The 17,874-nt window shown below is 37.3% G+C and overlaps 1 protein-coding gene across 1 annotated transcript in view; it reads right to left on the bottom strand.

Annotated features, from left to right (window-relative positions):
• Positions 1 to 417: 417 nt before the first annotated feature.
• The window catches only part of ACAD11 (acyl-CoA dehydrogenase family member 11), a 110,514-nt gene continuing 93,057 nt past the window's right edge, over positions 418 to 17,874 (bottom strand). Inside the window, exons 18-20 of the mRNA XM_058294964.2 lie at positions 3,229 to 3,345; positions 2,309 to 2,418; positions 418 to 1,455 (exon numbers count right to left, since the gene is read on the bottom strand). Coding sequence (XP_058150947.1) covers positions 1,341 to 1,455; positions 2,309 to 2,418; positions 3,229 to 3,345 — 342 coding nt within the window. The 3' untranslated portion in view covers positions 418 to 1,340. The remainder of the gene's footprint in view (positions 1,456 to 2,308; positions 2,419 to 3,228; positions 3,346 to 17,874) is intronic.

Below are 17,874 nucleotides of genomic sequence, written 5' to 3' on the forward strand. Positions count from 1 at the left end.
GAGGATGGACTGTGTGAGTTCTCTAATGAACTCTAACAAATATATAATACTAACACAGGGTGTTAATAATTGGGTGGGTTGGGGGAAAACACATGAAATATAAAGTATAGGCTGTAATTAGCAGAAATACTTTGATGATGGTCTGTCATAGTTTGTAACAAATGTTTCACAGCAGTGCAATGTGTTGGTGGTGGGGTGATGTGTGGGAGCCCTGTACGATGATATGCGTGTTTGTTTTGTAAGTTCACAGCTTCTACTATATACATATTGTTTATATATGTTCATGTATAAATGATATACTTCAATTTAAAAAAGAAACAAAGGTTTTTGGAATAAAATAATTTCAAAATTTCAAAATTTACCAATTACTGTTCCAATGACATCTACATTGAAAAGGTAACAAAAAAACAAGTGAAATTAATCTTAATATAGTTTATTTAACCCGCTATATCAAAAATATTCCAACATGTAATCAATGTAAGCAAAAGTATAAATGAGCTATCTTACATTATTTCTTTCATACAAAGTCTTCAAAATCTGATGTGTATTTTACATTAGCAGCATTTCTTAATTTGAATGCTAAATTTTCATTGCAAATACTTCCTCTTTATTTAGATTTCATATAATTTATATGAATTGCTTATAAATGTCCGCAAACAGCCACAGGGATGTTTGCATATGATGTTGCTGTCAACAGGAGTGCATTCAGCGCAGACTGTCTGCACACTCACTGTGAAGTTAAATAACTCTCTTATGGCTTAAACTGGCCATTAATAGTAACATTTTTATAAGGAATTAAAATAGTTCTTAATTAAGTATTCTCACAATACACCATGTAAATTTTAAACAGCATTCGTATTTTATGCATGTTTCCTGTTGAGTTCTGAAGCTTATTATAATATGAATTCAAAATGACCCAGTCATGTTTCATTCTCTAGTGCAAACATAACTAGTGTTAAACCAACCCTGCAAACCAGTGTTAAAAAGGGGATCCTATTACATTTTATAAAGCAACGATTCCTTCAGTATTTACTTAGATGGAACAATTCCTAATAATCAAAAAAAGTAAAGATATTTTTATGCCTATACTATAGATTTCCATTCTATGTCATGATCTCTTTGCAAGTTTAGCATAGACTGAGTGACAACAGCTACAGAATTTATTTAACTTAAACCTAAAAAAATCCATTGATCAAAACAGATGCTAGACTCTATACCAAACATGGGTAATTAAACCTGTGCCCCAAATGCTCCATAAATATACTAAAATCAAATGTTGGAACTGATTAAGTTCCTATAAAAGAGCATTTCTGCCCACAGAATGCTCAGAGTTAATTGCCCTACATTTTGGCCATCAACCCTTCAGCTTGGTCCCGCAGCTCCATTCTCGCAATTGATGACAAGTGGACTTCATCGGGCCCATCTGCTAAACGCAAAGTGCGGGTAAGGGCATACCTAAAAATACAAAAAAGAGCAGGGAAGGGAGAGTTATCAAAGGGGAACATGATACTTTGTGAGTCACTCTGATTAAAAACCAAGACCGGATTAATTTTGAAATACATGGCAGGGCAGAGATAAGAAAAAATACTAGGATAATAGAAAAAAGCAAACCAAAGAGCTTCTGAAATGCCATTTTAAAGCTCACCACTTGGGAAGGAGAATCTTAAATGGCACAGTGCAGTGGGTTTAATTCCTTTTTGGTTTGCTGCAGGTTACTTAGAAGTTGCTAGAACTAAGAGATCTTAGGTAAGTTGTAGCTAATGTAGTTCTTTTTTAAGGTTAAAAACCGGGCACAAGACTCTTATCTCCAGTGTGACAGTGGGGCACTGGGAACATGGACAGTGAACGACAGTGGAGAATGCCGAATGTTCCTTCTTGACTCCCAGGAATGAGAACACGGACGTCAGGTGGTCAGGGCGGGCACTGCTGCCAAGTCTGCGGGAGCCTCCTGGAGGGAGGTGGTGAACCGCACCAAGTGCCTGCGGAGCCTGGCTCTGAGCGCCCTTTGAGCGTCTCTCTTCCTTCCCTACCTCCCTGCTTCAGGAGGCCCACGAACCCTTAGTGGAATGACCCTCAGTGATGTTCCACTAACAAATGGAATGAAATAATAATGGTAATCGTAAGAGCAACTAATGATTGGTGCTGAGTTCTGTGCTAAAGTACATATATTACTTCATTTAACCTTCAATTGTACTTTAAAGTGCGTTAGTACCTTTATTTTTTTCTTAAACAATAAGTGACAGAGCATCTGAAGATTTTAATCCCAAGCTTATCAAATGTAGATGGTTATTAAATAGCATCTACTCACATATTAGCCAGAGGGTAATCCTGGGAAACGCCAGCACCTCCACACACTTGGATGGCCCGGTCAATGATTTTGCTGACTGCTCGTGGGGCAGCAACTTTGACCATTGCAACCTATATGAACAAGATATGAAAACAATGCTCCTTTCTTAGACTCTAAGTGGTGTGGCAGAATTTGATACAATCTGTGTTTTCTTTGTTAAATGAAACAAGGGAACCTTCCCACACACGAATCACCACTAAAACAGGATCTTTAACGAAAGCTAACGAAGAGATCCACTGTGACATAGTTAATGGCCCTATTTCAGTCAATACAGCTCTTCTGGAAAGAGGTATCTCTTACAAATCATATTTTATTCATTTATAACTGGCCTTGTTTGCAGAAGGATTTCAGGCAGCTGATAACTCATGTTCATCACTGTAGGGATCATACAAAGAGTTCAAAGGTCTTTGCCCCACTAATCAGTTTTTTCTTATCAATTTTATGAGCTTTCAGAATTAAGCAATTAGGTCTTTATTCCATATAAGTAAGAATCACAAGAAGGCAGAGAAGAAAAGGTGGCCTTAATGTGGCAGTACAGTGCTATGCATTCTACTGAGGCCACAGGCAGAAAGGTTTAGTACTTTCCCAAGGCTGCAAGGCTAAGAGCTGGCATACGAGGGTACAATTCTGCGTTTATATAAAACCTAAGATTTCCCCATTCCTTGTTACCACACCTCAAGAAGGCTGAAAATGTTCTGCAATCTGAAAATCATAATCCAAAGCAATCTAGTGGAAGGAAACTAATAAGCAAAATACATAGAAAACCAAACAATAATAAGGCTTCCAGTATTCCAAGTGCCATCAGGACCTTGAAAACTGATTTGCCCAATGGGTGGGAGAACTGGAGAAGTCTCGGGAGACAGCGTCCGAGAAGGCCTCACCTCCTTCTTGGCACCAGCGCTGCCCAGCATGTCGATGCTGTGGGCAGCCTTCAGGGTCAGCAAGCGGACCTCCTCAATGGCAATGCGGCTTTCAGCAATCCAGTGGGCCACGACCTCCTGCAGGGAGCAAAAGGCAGCAAGAGGAAGGAGGGGAGAGCTGGCGTGCGGCGTCTCAACGCTAACAGCCTTGTATTTCAGTGACACGGTCTAGGCCAAGGGCCTGTTCACAGGACCAACCCGCTATATCTTTACATGGAAGAGTTCATTCATTTGATATACATCAGTCCAGCCACATATCTGTGGAATGCTGCAGTTAGCACTGACAATTTCTAGAAAGAAATTTTATTTGTTTAGAAAAATTATTTATTTTTAGATCTGCCTTGATATCTTGAGTCTATGGACACAGAGGTGAATTAAGCAATTGTCTTATTGCCAAAGCACTTTTCTTTGGCTCTCTTGAAATGTTAATTTCTTACTCTTATTAAAATGTGGTTAGATGTTTGGTGGTGAAGGTTGATGATAGACAAACTAAATTTAAAGTTTTGTGACAATTTCTGTGCGGTGGTCCAGGAGACTTTTGTTGTTGCTATTTGTTTGGTAAAAATGACCTTCTTTTTGAGAGAAGTTCTGAGTTTTAACACAGGTATAGACTGGAGCACCCACCACCATGAACCAAACACGAAAGAGGTGAATCGTGCCACCCAGCTCCCTCAGGCACCCCTGTTCTAGTCACACCACTCCCTAGCACTGGCATAGTATTACCTTTTCCAGAATTTCACTTAAATGGAATCGTATAGCATTTCCAGTTTAAAATTTGATTTCTTTCAGTCAGCATAATGCCTTTGAGCTCTATCTAAATTGTCGCATGTATCAATTGTCCATTCCTTTTTGTTGCTGAACTGTATTCTAGTGTAGGAATGTACCCAAGTTTATCTTCACCTATTGAAGGCTATTTGGGTTATGTCCAGTTTTGGGTGATGATTAGTAGAGCCGCTATAAGCATTCACTACAGATTTTTTAGTGGACTTAATTTTTAAATTTTTCTAGGTCAAATGCCTAGAGTGGAATTTCTGGATCACATGGTAAGGGTATGTTCAACTTTAAAAGAAACTGCCCAACTGTCTTCCAGAGTGGCTGTAACATTTTGTATTTCTACCAGCAGAGTTTTTTTTTTTCCTAAAGATTTATTTTATTTATTTCCCTCCTTCCCCCCCGCCCGCCCCAGTTGTCTGTTCTCTGTGTTCATTTGGTGTGTGTTTTTCTTTGTCCGCTTCTGTTGTTGTCAGCGGCACAGGAATCTGTGTCTCTTTTTGTTGCATCATCTTGCTGCATCAGCTCTCCATGTGTGTGGCGCCATTCTTGGGCAGGCTGCACTTTCTTTCGCACTGGGCGGCTCTCCTTACGGGGCGCACTCCTTGCACGTGGGGCTCCCCTACGCGGGAGGCACCCCTGCGTGGCATGGCACTCCTTGTATGCATCAGCAGTGTGCATAGGCCAGCTTCACACAGGTCAAGGAGGCCCGCGGTTTGAACCACGGGCCTGCCATGTGGTAGACGGACGCCCTAACCACTGGGCCAAGTCCACTTCCCCCAACAGAGTTTTAGTTGTTCCCTATTCTTGTCAGCAGTTTATTTTTAAAATGTTAGCCATTCTAAATGTGTGTAACAGTATCAAACCATGGTTTTTACTTGCATTTCCCTAATGACAAATTATGTTGATCACCTTTTTATGTTTGTCATTTGAATATCCTTTTTGGTGATATGCCTATTCAAATCTTTTGCCCACTTTTTAATAGGGATGTTTGTTTTCTTACTGTTGAGTTTAGAGAGCCCTTTATGTGATATGTGATTTGCAAATATTTTCTCGCAGTCCACAGCTTGTTTATTTTATTAATAGGCTTTCATAAAGAACATTTTTCATTTTGATGCAGTTCAATTTTTCATTTTTTTCTTTTATGGCTTATACTCTTGGTGTACACTGAAGAACATTATCCCTAAGCCCAGGTCACAAGTCATTCTCCTATGTTTTCTTCTAAAAGTTTTATAGCTTTACAGTATACATTTAGATCTGTGACCCACTTTGAGTTAATTTTTGTGTATACTGTGAAATTTAGGTTGAGGCTCATTTTGTTTTGTAATGAATGTCCAACTGTTCTGGTACAATTTATTTAAAAGACTAATCATTCTTTATTGAATAACCTTTTATACCTATGCCAAAAATTAATTGGGTCATATTTCTGGACTCTCTATTCTGTTCCAATGATCTGTGTATCTGTCCTTTCACTATCTTGATTATTGTTCCACAATGTCTTTATTACTGTACTTTACAATAGGACTTAAACTTGGGGAATGTCATGCTTCCAAGTTTATTTTTCTTTTTCAAAATGATTTTGGTTACTTTAGTTCCTTCACATTTCCATATAAATTTTAGAGTCAGCTTGCTGATGTCTACAAAATGTTCTACTGGGATTCTGATTAGAATTGCACTAAATCTATAGATTAATTTCAGGAAAGTTGACATTTTTACTATATTAGTCATTCAAAATGACAGATGTATTAGCCAACCAAAATGGTGCTGATGCAAAGTACCAGAACTCTGTTGGTTTTTACAAAGGTTATTTATTCGGGGTAGAGCTTACAGTTACCAGGTCACAAAATGTAAGTTACTTCCCTCATCAAAATCTGTTGCCACGTGTTGGAGCAAGGTGGCTGCCAGTATCAGCAAGGATTCAGGCTTCCTCTTCCTCTTCCAGCTCTGTGGTCCCAGCTTCTTCCAATATCACCTGTTGGCTGGACTAAGTTTCACCTCTCTCCTGGGGCTTGTTTCTCTCTGTGTTCAGCTGCTCTGCTCGCTCCACAAGGCCAGCTGTAGACTATTGGGCTAATGGCTCGTCTCTCTTCTGAGGCCTCTGCCAGGTCTAATGGAGCCTTCTCTCCTTCCTCAGGTATCTGCTTCTCTTTGTGTTTACTTCCCTGGGCTCCAACATTATAACTCTAACTCTCCCCTCTGCCATGTTGTTTTCTCTGTAAGTCCCCACCCACTAAAGGGACTTAGTAAGCAGGGATTCAATGTCCTACTGATGTCACCCAATCAAAGCCTTAATCATTATTTAATCAAGTAAAAGTGAAAACTCTGAATCCAATCCAATTGAATATGCCCAGACCAGTTCACAAGCATTATCCAATATCTATTTTAGGAATTTATAAACAATATCAAACTATAAAACCAGGTGTTAGAATTTCTGACAAAGATTTTAAAGAAGCAACCCTGACAAACTAGCAATTACAAACACAGTTGAAAGAAATGAAAAAACAGAAAGCCTTAGCCAAGAAATAGAAGACATAAAGAAGAAACAATTGGAAAATTTACAAGTGAAAAACACAATAATTGAAATAAAAAGCTCAATAAATGGGCACAAAAGAGGAAAAGGAGGAAAGAATCAGTAAACTGAAAGATAAAAGAAATTACCCAGTCTGAACAACAAAGAGAAAACAGACTAAGGAAAAATGAACAGTGCCTCAGGCACCTGTGAGACTATGACAATATATCTAAGATTCATGTTATTAGAGTCTGGCAAGGAGAAGAGAAAGAGCAGGGCTAAAAAAAGTACTCAAAGAAACAATGGCTGAAAAAGTCCTGAATTTAGCAAGAGATAAAAATCTGTAGGTTTAAGAAGCTGATCAAACCCCAAACTGAATAAACCCAAAGAATCCTTTCCAAGATACATCATAATTAAACGTCTGAAAACGTCTGAAAACGTGGTAGGCGGACACCCTAAGCACTGGGCCAAGTCCGCTTCCCGCATATACTTCATATATGCATAAATGTATATATATATAAGTAATAGCTAGAGTAACTACTAAAAAACTACACAAAGAGATACATTCAAAACACTATAGACGAATCAAAATGAAATTCTACAAAACTATTCAATTAACCCACAGGAAGCCAGGAAAAAGAAAACCAACCAACAAAAACAAATTGAAAACAAACATAAAATGGCAGACTTAAGTCCTGACATAGAAATTATTACATTAAATGTAAGACATCTAATTATACCAATTAAAAGACAGACTGATGGAGTTGATTTTAAAAAGATGATCTAACTATGTATCATCTAGAAGAAACTTACTTCAAATATAACAATCTAGGACGGTTGAAAATATAAGGTAGAAAAGGTATATCATGCAAATATGAATTAAATGAAAGCAGGAGTGGCTATTTTAATATTTTAATACCAGAGCAAAGAAAATTATCAGAGACAGAGAGGGACATATATAATGATAAAGGTGTCAATCCATCAAGAATCCGTAGCAATCCTAAACGTGTATGCACCAGACAACAGAGATAATAGATATATGAAGCAAAAACTGATAGAACTGAAAGGAACAGTGGAAAAATTCACAACTATAATTGATAGAAAACCCAGACTGAAAAACCACAAGGACATAAAGGAACTCGACAACATCATCAACCAACAGGATCTAATAAAAATTTATAGTATACTTCACCCAACCACAGCAGAATACACAATGTTTTCAAGTGCCCACAAAACATTTACTAAGAGAGACCATCTCCTGGGCCATAAACAAAATCTGAGTGACTTTAAAAAAATTGAAATCCCACAGAGGGTATTTGCCAGCCACGAGGGAATCGAACTAGAAGTCAATAATAGAAAGACAACAAGAAAATGTCCAAACACTTGCAAAGTAAACAACAGTCTTCTAAATAATACATGGGTCAAAGAGGAATTCTCAAGGGGAATTTAATAATACAATGAACTGAATGTACATTAAAATACATTATATAAAAATTTGTCAGACACCAACTAAAATTTTGTGAGACATATATAGCAGCTAGGAGATGGAAATTTATAGCATCAAATGCATACATGTGAAAAGAGGAAAATCCTCACATCAGTAATCTGTGCTACCACCTAAAAAGCAAAATAAACTCAAAGAAAGCAGAAGGAAGGAAATAATAAAAATAAAAGCAAAAATCAACATAATTGAGAACAGAAAAATAATAAAGAAAATCAATGAAACATAGATCTTATTAATATATTATTATATCACATACTTTTACATTTAATAATCAATATATATTCTTAGAACAGATAAATAACATTGACAAACTACAGCAATAACGACAAAGCCAGAAAGAGAAATGACACAATTACCAATAACAGGCATGAAAGAGGAGACAGTCTATAGAAGCTGAAGACATCAAAAGAATAATAAGGAAATACTACTTAAAATTCTACATACATAAATTTGATAGATTAGCTGAAATGGACTACTACTTTGACAACTATTAAGGAAATTGAATTTATAATTTAAAATCTCCTTCCCCAAAGTCTCCAGGCCCAGGTAGTTTCACTGGAGAATGTTACTAAATGTTTAAAGAAGAATTAACACCAATTTTACAGAACATTAAAAAAAAAAAAAGAGGGAACATTTCCCAATTCATTTTGTAAAACCAGTATTACCCTGATACCAAAACCAGAAAATGACAGTATAAAAGCAAACACAGACCAATATCTCTCATGAAAACAGATGCAAAAATCCTTAACAACAAAAAATTATACACCCTGACAAAATGGGGTTTATTCCAAGGATGCAAAGCTGACTCAAGACAAGAAAATCAATCAATGTACTCCACCATATTAATAGGCTAAAGAAGAAAAATCATGATAATATCAATCAATGCAGAAAAACATTTGATGTAATCAATACCTATTTATGATTAAAAAATACCTCCTAGAAATTAGGAATGAGGTGAACTTTCTCAATTTGATAAAGAACACCTACAAAAAATATAGAGGTAACATATTTACATTACACTTGTTCCTATAATGAACAAGGATGCCTATTCTCACCACCCTCATTTAACATAGTTCTAGAAGTTTTATCCAGTGTAATAAAGCAAGAGAAAAAAAAAGACATGCATATTGGAAAGGAAGAAATAAAATTGTTCCTATTTTCAGATGACAGGCAAGTGTCTCAAGAAACTTACGAAAACTCCAAAGAACTAATAAGTAATTTCAGTAAGATCGCAGGATACAAGATAAATATACCAAAAAAAATCCATTTTATTTCTGTATATCAATAATGAATACATGGACACCAAGATTAAAAATACGAAACCATTTATAATACTTAAAATATAAGAAATACTTAGAGTAAATCTAACAATAAATGTATTGGACTTGTATGCTGAAAACTACACAATGCTGATGAAAGAAAACAAAGAAGAGTTAAATAAATGGAAAGACATAACTGTGTTCATAAACTGGAAGACTGAACATAATACATATGTCCATTCTTCCCAAACTGATATATGAATTTAACTCAATTCCTACCCAAATCCCAGCAAGATTGTTTTTTAGATAGAAAAAAGATTATTTTATGGACAGTCCAACCAAAGTCCATAAAACTGGGGGAAGAGTTGTGGGGAAGGAGCAAGTGAACACTGGTTATTGGTGGATACATGGTTCAAACTACAATGTTGGGAATGGTCTTTTGGCAATATGGCAAGTGAGGGTTAGTGGTTTCGGGTGTTGGATGGGGGGGGCATTTGGACAGAGCACACCTGGGGCAGGCTTCTGGGGAGTATGTGAGTGTTCATCTGGATATAGTGTGTTGTATCAGTGGGTGGAGACTCATACAATGAGTGGGAATTGCTGGACTCCCATCCAGGGGAGGACAGCTATGTTCTCAGATAGAGGAGTGGGCATGGCAGTGCTAATAGGGGAGGAGAGGACAGACCAGTGTGTCAAGTCCTCAGTTTTGTTGCAAGTAAGAATGAATCTTGTCCTTCAAGGATTGAAGCCCGGTAGTTGCTGCAGGTCCTGTGGGAAGGGGAAGGGAGGAATAGAATAGATGGAAGAGGGGGCATTTCAGGGGAGATGGAAGTGTTCTACATGATCTTGCTTATGATGGACACAGGCCATGTTGAATTATATCAAAGATTATGAAAGCATATGGTCTAAAATGTAAACCATAATGTAAATCATTTACCATGGTTGGTAGCTATGTTTCAATATTTGTACATCAGTTGAACAAACATACCATCCACATATAAAACGTTATTTAATAGGGGAAGGGAGAAAAGGGGGAGGATGTTGGATAAATGAAAGTCCCCTGTATTCTGTATGTAACTTTTCTGTAACCTAAAACTTTAGAACAAAATGAAAAAAGACAACTGGGGAATAAATAGAAGAATATGTGACTGTACATACAGGACATCAGCTCTTACAGCAATGAAAGGTAAAATCTCAAAATTTTTTACAAATATTTTTTCATTATTTTTTATTATCCCCAATTTTTATTTTATAAATTTTTTTTGTATTTTATTTCTTATTTTTAGAACTGTCATTATTATTTTATTTTCTTATTAATTGTATTTGGTTATTTTATTGGCTTCATTTTTGAAGAAGTTTTGGATCACAGAAGGGTTACAACTGTGGCAGGGGAGGATCATTGGTTTAGGGTATCAGTGATGGGGGATACATGGGAGGAAGTTCACCTGGGCATACATATAAGGCATATAAATGTGTTCAGATGTTTATGGTGCATTGTCATGGTGGGTGGAGATTCACACAATAATCAAAGGAATATCAAATTCTCATACTGGGGAGCTCTGTCACATTCTCTTAACAGAATACCAAGAATCACATGAATACAGGGGCAATGACTAGTGAAGGAGCATGATCCATTGACAGGCCCTTGATATTTATGACTATTCTTATAAGCCTTTGTTCTTGAAATTGAAACTTAGCCTAGTATGATAGGGTGCCTAAGATTTGCCTCCTGGGAGCCTCAAATATGGCCTCTCTCTAAGCTGAACTCAACATATAAATATGGGCTCCTGAGGGCTCTGGAGACATCCAGACACTATAGTCAGGGCAGACAGCTCAGGAGTTTGCTGCATTGCCATTGGGCCCTATTTTGGAATTTATGCTCCCCAGAGTGACAGAGTTGTCAGTTGTGGTTTCCCTACATATGGCTCTGCTGTCATTCTACTTGAACCTATAATTAGTACTAGAGTTGGTAGGTGTATGTTCAAGAGACTTAAATCTTTGTGCTGTCCATGTGCCAGCTGGGCCCTGAACCTCAATGGAGTTGTAGCACCTACTCTCCAGGTCCCTGGTATAACCCAGGACAACTAACATGGAGGTGATGATGGACAACTACCATACTAAGGAATCTAGAGAGTCTGCAAATGAAAACAAGAGAATCCCATTCACTGGCCCTATGGGATCCCCATCTCAATTAAAGGTGGAGTGGACATCACCATCCCAGAATCCTCAGGACTGGGGAATGAACTATGGACTAAAGTAGACTTACTGGTATTCTACTATAGACTTATTGTGACTCTAGCAATGGAAGAAATTATGTCATTGAAGTGGAGGCAGGGGCCTCTGGAGGTTCTGAGGGCAGGGAGAGGAAAAAACAGGTAATACAGGGGCATTTTGGGACTTGGGACTTGTTCTGAATGACACTGCAACAACAGGTGCAGGCCATTATAAATCTTGCCATAACCTACAGAATTGGGTGGGAGAGAGTGTAAACTACAATGTAAACTTTAATCCACACTTAGTGGCAATGCTCCAAAATGTGTTCATCAATTGCAATGAATGTACCTCATTAAAATAAATAAATAAATAAATAAATTTTATGCTCATGAAAAAAATATTCTAAAATTCATATAAGGAACTAGATGAACTAAAACTATGTTGACAAACAATAAAGTGGAATAGTCAAGTGATATGATTTCAAGACTTACTATGTAGCTACAGACCATGTGGTTTTGACAGAAGGATAGAGACATAGATCTATGGAACAGAACAGAAAACCCAGAAATTGACCTGTACAAAATATCCAACTGAGTTTTGACAAAGGTGCAAAAGCTATTCAATGGAGGAAAGATACTGTGCTGAAGCAATCAGACATCTAAAGACAAAGACTTAACCTTGACCTAAGTCTCACACCTTATACAATAATCAAATCAAAATTGCCTAGACCCTTAAATGTTAAATGTACAACTGTAATACTTTTAGAAGAAAGTCATAGGAGAAAATCTTGAGGGTATAGGAATAGGCAAAGAGTTCTTAGATTTCACACCAAAAGCATGATCCATAAACGAAAAAAACAGATAAATTGGAATTCAATAAAATTAAGTACTTTTGCTTTGTGGAAGATCCTGTTTAAGAGGATGAAAACAGTGTGAAAAAATATTTTCAAACCACATATCTAATAAAGAATAGTATCCAGAATATATAAAGAATTCTCAAAACGCAACCATAATGAAATAAACAATCCAACTAGAAAATAGGCAAAAGATATAACAGATGTTTCACTGAAGAAGGTATTTAGATGAGAAATTAGCACATGAAAACATGTTTGATATCATTAGTCATTGGTGAAATGTAAATTAAAACCACAATGAGATATAACTAACTACATATCTATCAGAATGGCTCAGATAAAAATAGTGACAACACTAAATGCTGACAGGAATGCAAAGAAACTGGATTACACATACATTGCTAGTGAGCATGAAATATGGCATAGCCACTCTGGAAAACAATTGGGTTATTCCTTAAAAAACTAAAAAAAAGCTAACATCTTATGACCCAGCAATTCCACACTTGGGTATTTCTCCCAGATAAATGAAAACTTATGTTCACACAAAAATCTGGACCTAAATGTTTATAGAAGTTTTATTTGTAATAGCCTCAAACTAGAAACAACCCAGATTTCCCTCAACAGATGAATGGTAGACAAACTGTGGTATATCTAGCTATACTATAGAATAACATCATTCTATATGAAGTCCAATTTATCTAATTCTATGTATATACCGCATTTTCTTTATCCGTTCATCTGCTGCTGGACACTAGGGCTGGTTCCATTTTTTGGCAATTTGCAAAAAAAGGCTACTATGAACCTTGGCAAGCATCTGTTTTGAGTCTCTGTTTTCAATTCATTTGGATTTATATGTAGATGTGGTATTGCTGAGTCATATGTTTAACTTTTTGAGGAAATGCCAAACAATTTTCCACAGTGGCTTAACCACTTTACATCAACAATGTGAAAGGGTTCCAATCTCTCCACATCCCTACCAGTACTTCCTATTTTCCATTTTTAAAATAATAGTCATTTGTCTTAGTTTGCCACAGAGCTGCCTATTCAAAGTACCAGAAATGGGTTGGCTTTTATAATGGGGATTTTCTTTAGGGTAAAAACTTACAGTTTTGAGGCCATGGAATGTCCAAATCAAAGCACCATCAGAAATGCTTTCTCACCAAATTTAGCTACTGGTCATCCTGGTATCCAACCATGTGGTGAAGATGGTGGCCAATCTTAGCCCAGGTCCTTGCCTTTCCCTCCAGAAGCTACTGTCTCCTGGAGCTCAGCTGTGGGCAACTGGCACAGGGCTTTTCTCTTTCAATGCCTTGCCTCTCAGTCCCGGCTGCTCTGCCTTCTTCCCAAGTTCAGGCTGGGCTGGCTATCAGACAGATGGTTCCTCTCTTTAGCCTTGAGCTGTTCCATGGACCCAGACTCTTGAGAACTTCATACTTAAACCCTGGATTGTAGAGTCCTCTCTCACATGTCAGGTCATAAATGGTGGCCTCCTTTCTCTGTGTCTCCATTTACATAAAGCTCTAGTAAGAGGGCAGGGACCCAGCCTGAGTCATACCACACTGACATGGGCCAATCAAAAGGGCCCCACACCCACAGGAGTAGCTTAGTTCAAGAACATAATCTTTTTCTTTTTGGGATCAATATGAGAACTTCAAACTGTCACTCCATTCTAGTGGGTATGGAATGGTATCCCATTGTGGTTTTCATTTGCATTTCTCTGATGACTAATGAGCATCTTTTCATGTGCTTAATAGCCATTTATCTATCTTCTTTAGAGAAATTCTATTCAAGTCTTTTGCCCATTTTAAAATTGGTTTATCTTTTTGTTGTTGAGATGTAGCAGTTCTTTATTTTGGATATTGAACTCTTTTCTGATATATGATTTCCAACTATTTTCTCCCATTCTGTAGGTTTCTTTTACTATTTTGATAATGTCCTGTTTTATTTTTTGTTTTTTTAAAAATTTTATATATTTTTAAAAAGATATTTAGATTACATAAATGTTAAAAAATATAGGGGATTCCCATATACCCTGCTCCCCACATCACCCAAATTTACCCCCATTAACAACAGTCTTCATTAGGGTGGCACATTCATTGCAACTGATATACACATTTTGGAGCATTTCCATTAAGCATGGATTATAGTTTATTTTGTAGTTTACACTATCTTCCACACAATTCTGTAGGTTATGGGAAGATATCTAATGGCCTGTATTTGTCATTACAATGTCATTCAGGACAATTCCCTAGTCCTGAAAATGCCCCCGTATTATACCTGTTATCCCTCTCCCTGACCTCAGAACCTCCACCACTGCTTCCACATCAATGATATAAGTTCTACCATTGCTAGAATCACAATAAGTCTATAGTAGAATACCAGTAAATCCACTCTAGTCCACAGTTCATTCCCCAATCTGATCCAGCAATTCCACTGCTGGGTATATGCCCAAAAGAATTGAAAGCAATGACACAAACAGATATATGCACACCAATGATCAGAGTGGCATTATTCACTATTGTCAAAAGTTGCAGTCAACCTGAATGCCCTTCAACAGATGAATGGATAAAAAAATTGTGGTATATACATACAATGGAATATTATTCAGCTATAAGAAGGAATACAGCATTAAACATGGGATAACATGGATAAATCTTGAGGACTTTATGTTGAGTGAAGCAAGTCAGGCACTGAAGGACAAATACTACATGACCTCACTGACATGAATTAAGTAAGTTTAGCAGACTCACAGAGCTGGAGTCTGGAAGACTGATTTCCAGGAAATAGAAAGGGAGAAGAAGGCTGTGAGCCAATGCCCATATGGGCAAGATCTATGATAAGGTGGAAATGTGTAGTTACATAGCAGAGGGACATGACAGTGATGCAGTGATACTATTGGGTTAGGCAATACAGGTATGTCAGGAGGTAAGGTGTGAGGACTGGGGGAGAAAGCAGGTGAACATGGGGATGGGTGGGTACATGGCTGAAACTACAATGTTGGGAATGCTCTTTTGGCATAGAGCAAGGTAGGGTTACTGGTTTAGGTCTTTGGATGTGGGGGGTATTTGGCAAGGCGCACCAGGGGCAGGTTTCTAGGGGGTGTGTGAATGGTCATCTTGACATAGTGTGTTAATATCAGTGGTTGGAGACCCACATAATGAGTGGGAAGTTGCTGGATTCCCATCCTGGGGAGGCCCACTATGTTCTCAAATAGAGGAGTGGGAGTCTCTTGATAATGTACTTTGATGCATGAAAGTTTTTAATTTTGATGAACTCCAATTTATCTTTTTTTCCTTGTTTGTTTCTCATGCTTTTGGTGTCATATCTAAGAAATCATTGCCAAATCCAAGGCTATGAAGGTTTTTTCCCTACGTTTTCTTCAAAGAGTTTTATGGTTTTTATGTCTTATGTTTAGATCTTTGACCCATTTTGAATTGATTTTTATATATAGTATGAGGAGAGGTCCACTTTCAGTATTTTGCATGTAGATATCCATTTTTCCCAACACCATTTGTTGACAAGAGTGTTCTTTCCCATTTAATGTAATTGGAACTCTTGTCGAAAACCAGTTCGAATATGTCATTTTTGAAATAACACAATTATAGAACAGATTAGTGGTTGCAGAGTTTAAAAAGAAGGGGGGGGGTTGGGAGGGAAGTAGGTGTGGCTCTAAAAGGGCAACATGAGGGATCTCTGTGGTCACGTTCTGTATCTTGACTCTGTTGATGACAGTAGTCTGGCGGTAATACTGCACTATAATTTTTCATGTTACCATTGAAGGAAACTAGCTAAAGGGCATATGGGATATTTTTGTATTATTTCTTACCTCTGCATATAAACCTAATATTATCTCAAACTAAAAAGTCTAATTTTTAAAAATTGGTACTTGCTTCCCATTTGCAGAACTCTGAAGAGAAGTGGGGAGGTAAGTGGATGAATACAGAGACCAAACCTCCCCATAAATCCTACAAGGAACCAATCATTCAGAAATCAGCACTGGAACTCAGGAGACAGACCAAATATTTCCACTTGGCTGTAACATGTTTTACATTTCCCAGTTCTAAACATAGAACTGTGGTTTACAAAGAATAATAATATTTGTTAATATGATTTGGCCAGCTGACAACTGCAACACTCTGATTCAAGCCACATTAACCTTCCACAACCATTTTTATGCTGGGTCATTTTGCTCTAGTACATTTCAAAAGGTGGACGCTTGATCGCAATTTCCCTAGAGCAGTAATGTTCAATACGATGGCCACTAACCACATGTGGCTACTGAGAATCTGAAGTCTGAATTGAGATGTACTATAAGATACACACACCCAAACTTAAAGAATCTTAATGAAAAAAGGAATGTAAAATATGTCATCAATAATTATTTTAGATTTATTTAATGTTGAAATGATAACATTTTGGAAATTTTGGATTAAATAAAATCTATTATTTAAATTAATTTCACCTACTTCTTTTTCCCTTTTTAATATGGTTACTAGAAAATTTAAAATTCCTTTTGTGACTTGTAATATATTTCTTTTGGACAGTGCCGCTCTAGAGGTTGAAACAAGTTTCTAAATTAACAATTTTAAACAAGCTGCCAACAGTCACTGAACATCTTTCTGATGGCTGTAAAACTGGGTGATGGTAATTTCATGAACAGAACTAACAGGCATTTATTTTTCAGCTTTAGAACAAAGGACAGTGTTCTCAACTGGGTTTCTGCAAACCCTAGACTTGCTGAAAAGTGTTAAATGAGTAGAAACTGAATGTTCTAGGAAACTGCCAAATTTATTTACTAAGATGGAAATGTTTATCTAGAAATTTTTGTTTTAGAGACTGGAATATTTTAGGAGACAGCTGGAAGGAATCTCCAAATTCAGAGCAATGGAACGTTACTTTCACAATCTGAAGGAAAAGAGCGAGAGAAGCTGGCCTAGATTTTTGCTTATGACACGCTCACACATCTCTTCTGTTTCTGTCAGATCATTTGCTTTATACCAGATGTAAGAAGTTTCCAGTGAAGACAAGCTTATTTTTTAAAAGCCCAGGCTTGTTCGGCATGATATATTAATTTTAGAAGACAGAAAGGAAATTTCCCTGAAAACATCTGTCATCCAGTACAATACTGAAATATCATTCGTGAACGCAGCTCTGAGGCAGAGCACTTTCATGTGGTCAAGATTCCTGTCCCTCAACTTCCCTGTGTCCTACCTTGACCTTGCTTCAGGGTTTTGATGATGATCTTGAAAACAGGAAATGGTAAGAAGAGATTGTCACTGCCATGAGCAATTCTTTAGCTCTTGCTCCAGCAGCAGCATGGGATGCTTACATGGCCCCAAAAGGTTGCACCTCCTTCCCTCCTTCCCAGTACCAACTAAACAGCTGAATCCACACCCTCACTGCACATTAAAGGGGCTCCCCATAAATTATTCCTAGGTGTAGTGCCATAAAGACAGCTCTGTTTTTCCATTAAAAAAATGTTACAGATAAATCATAG

The sequence above is a fragment of the Dasypus novemcinctus genome, chromosome 4, assembly GCF_030445035.2.
Source record: "Dasypus novemcinctus isolate mDasNov1 chromosome 4, mDasNov1.1.hap2, whole genome shotgun sequence".
Lineage (NCBI taxonomy): Eukaryota > Metazoa > Chordata > Mammalia > Cingulata > Dasypodidae > Dasypus > Dasypus novemcinctus.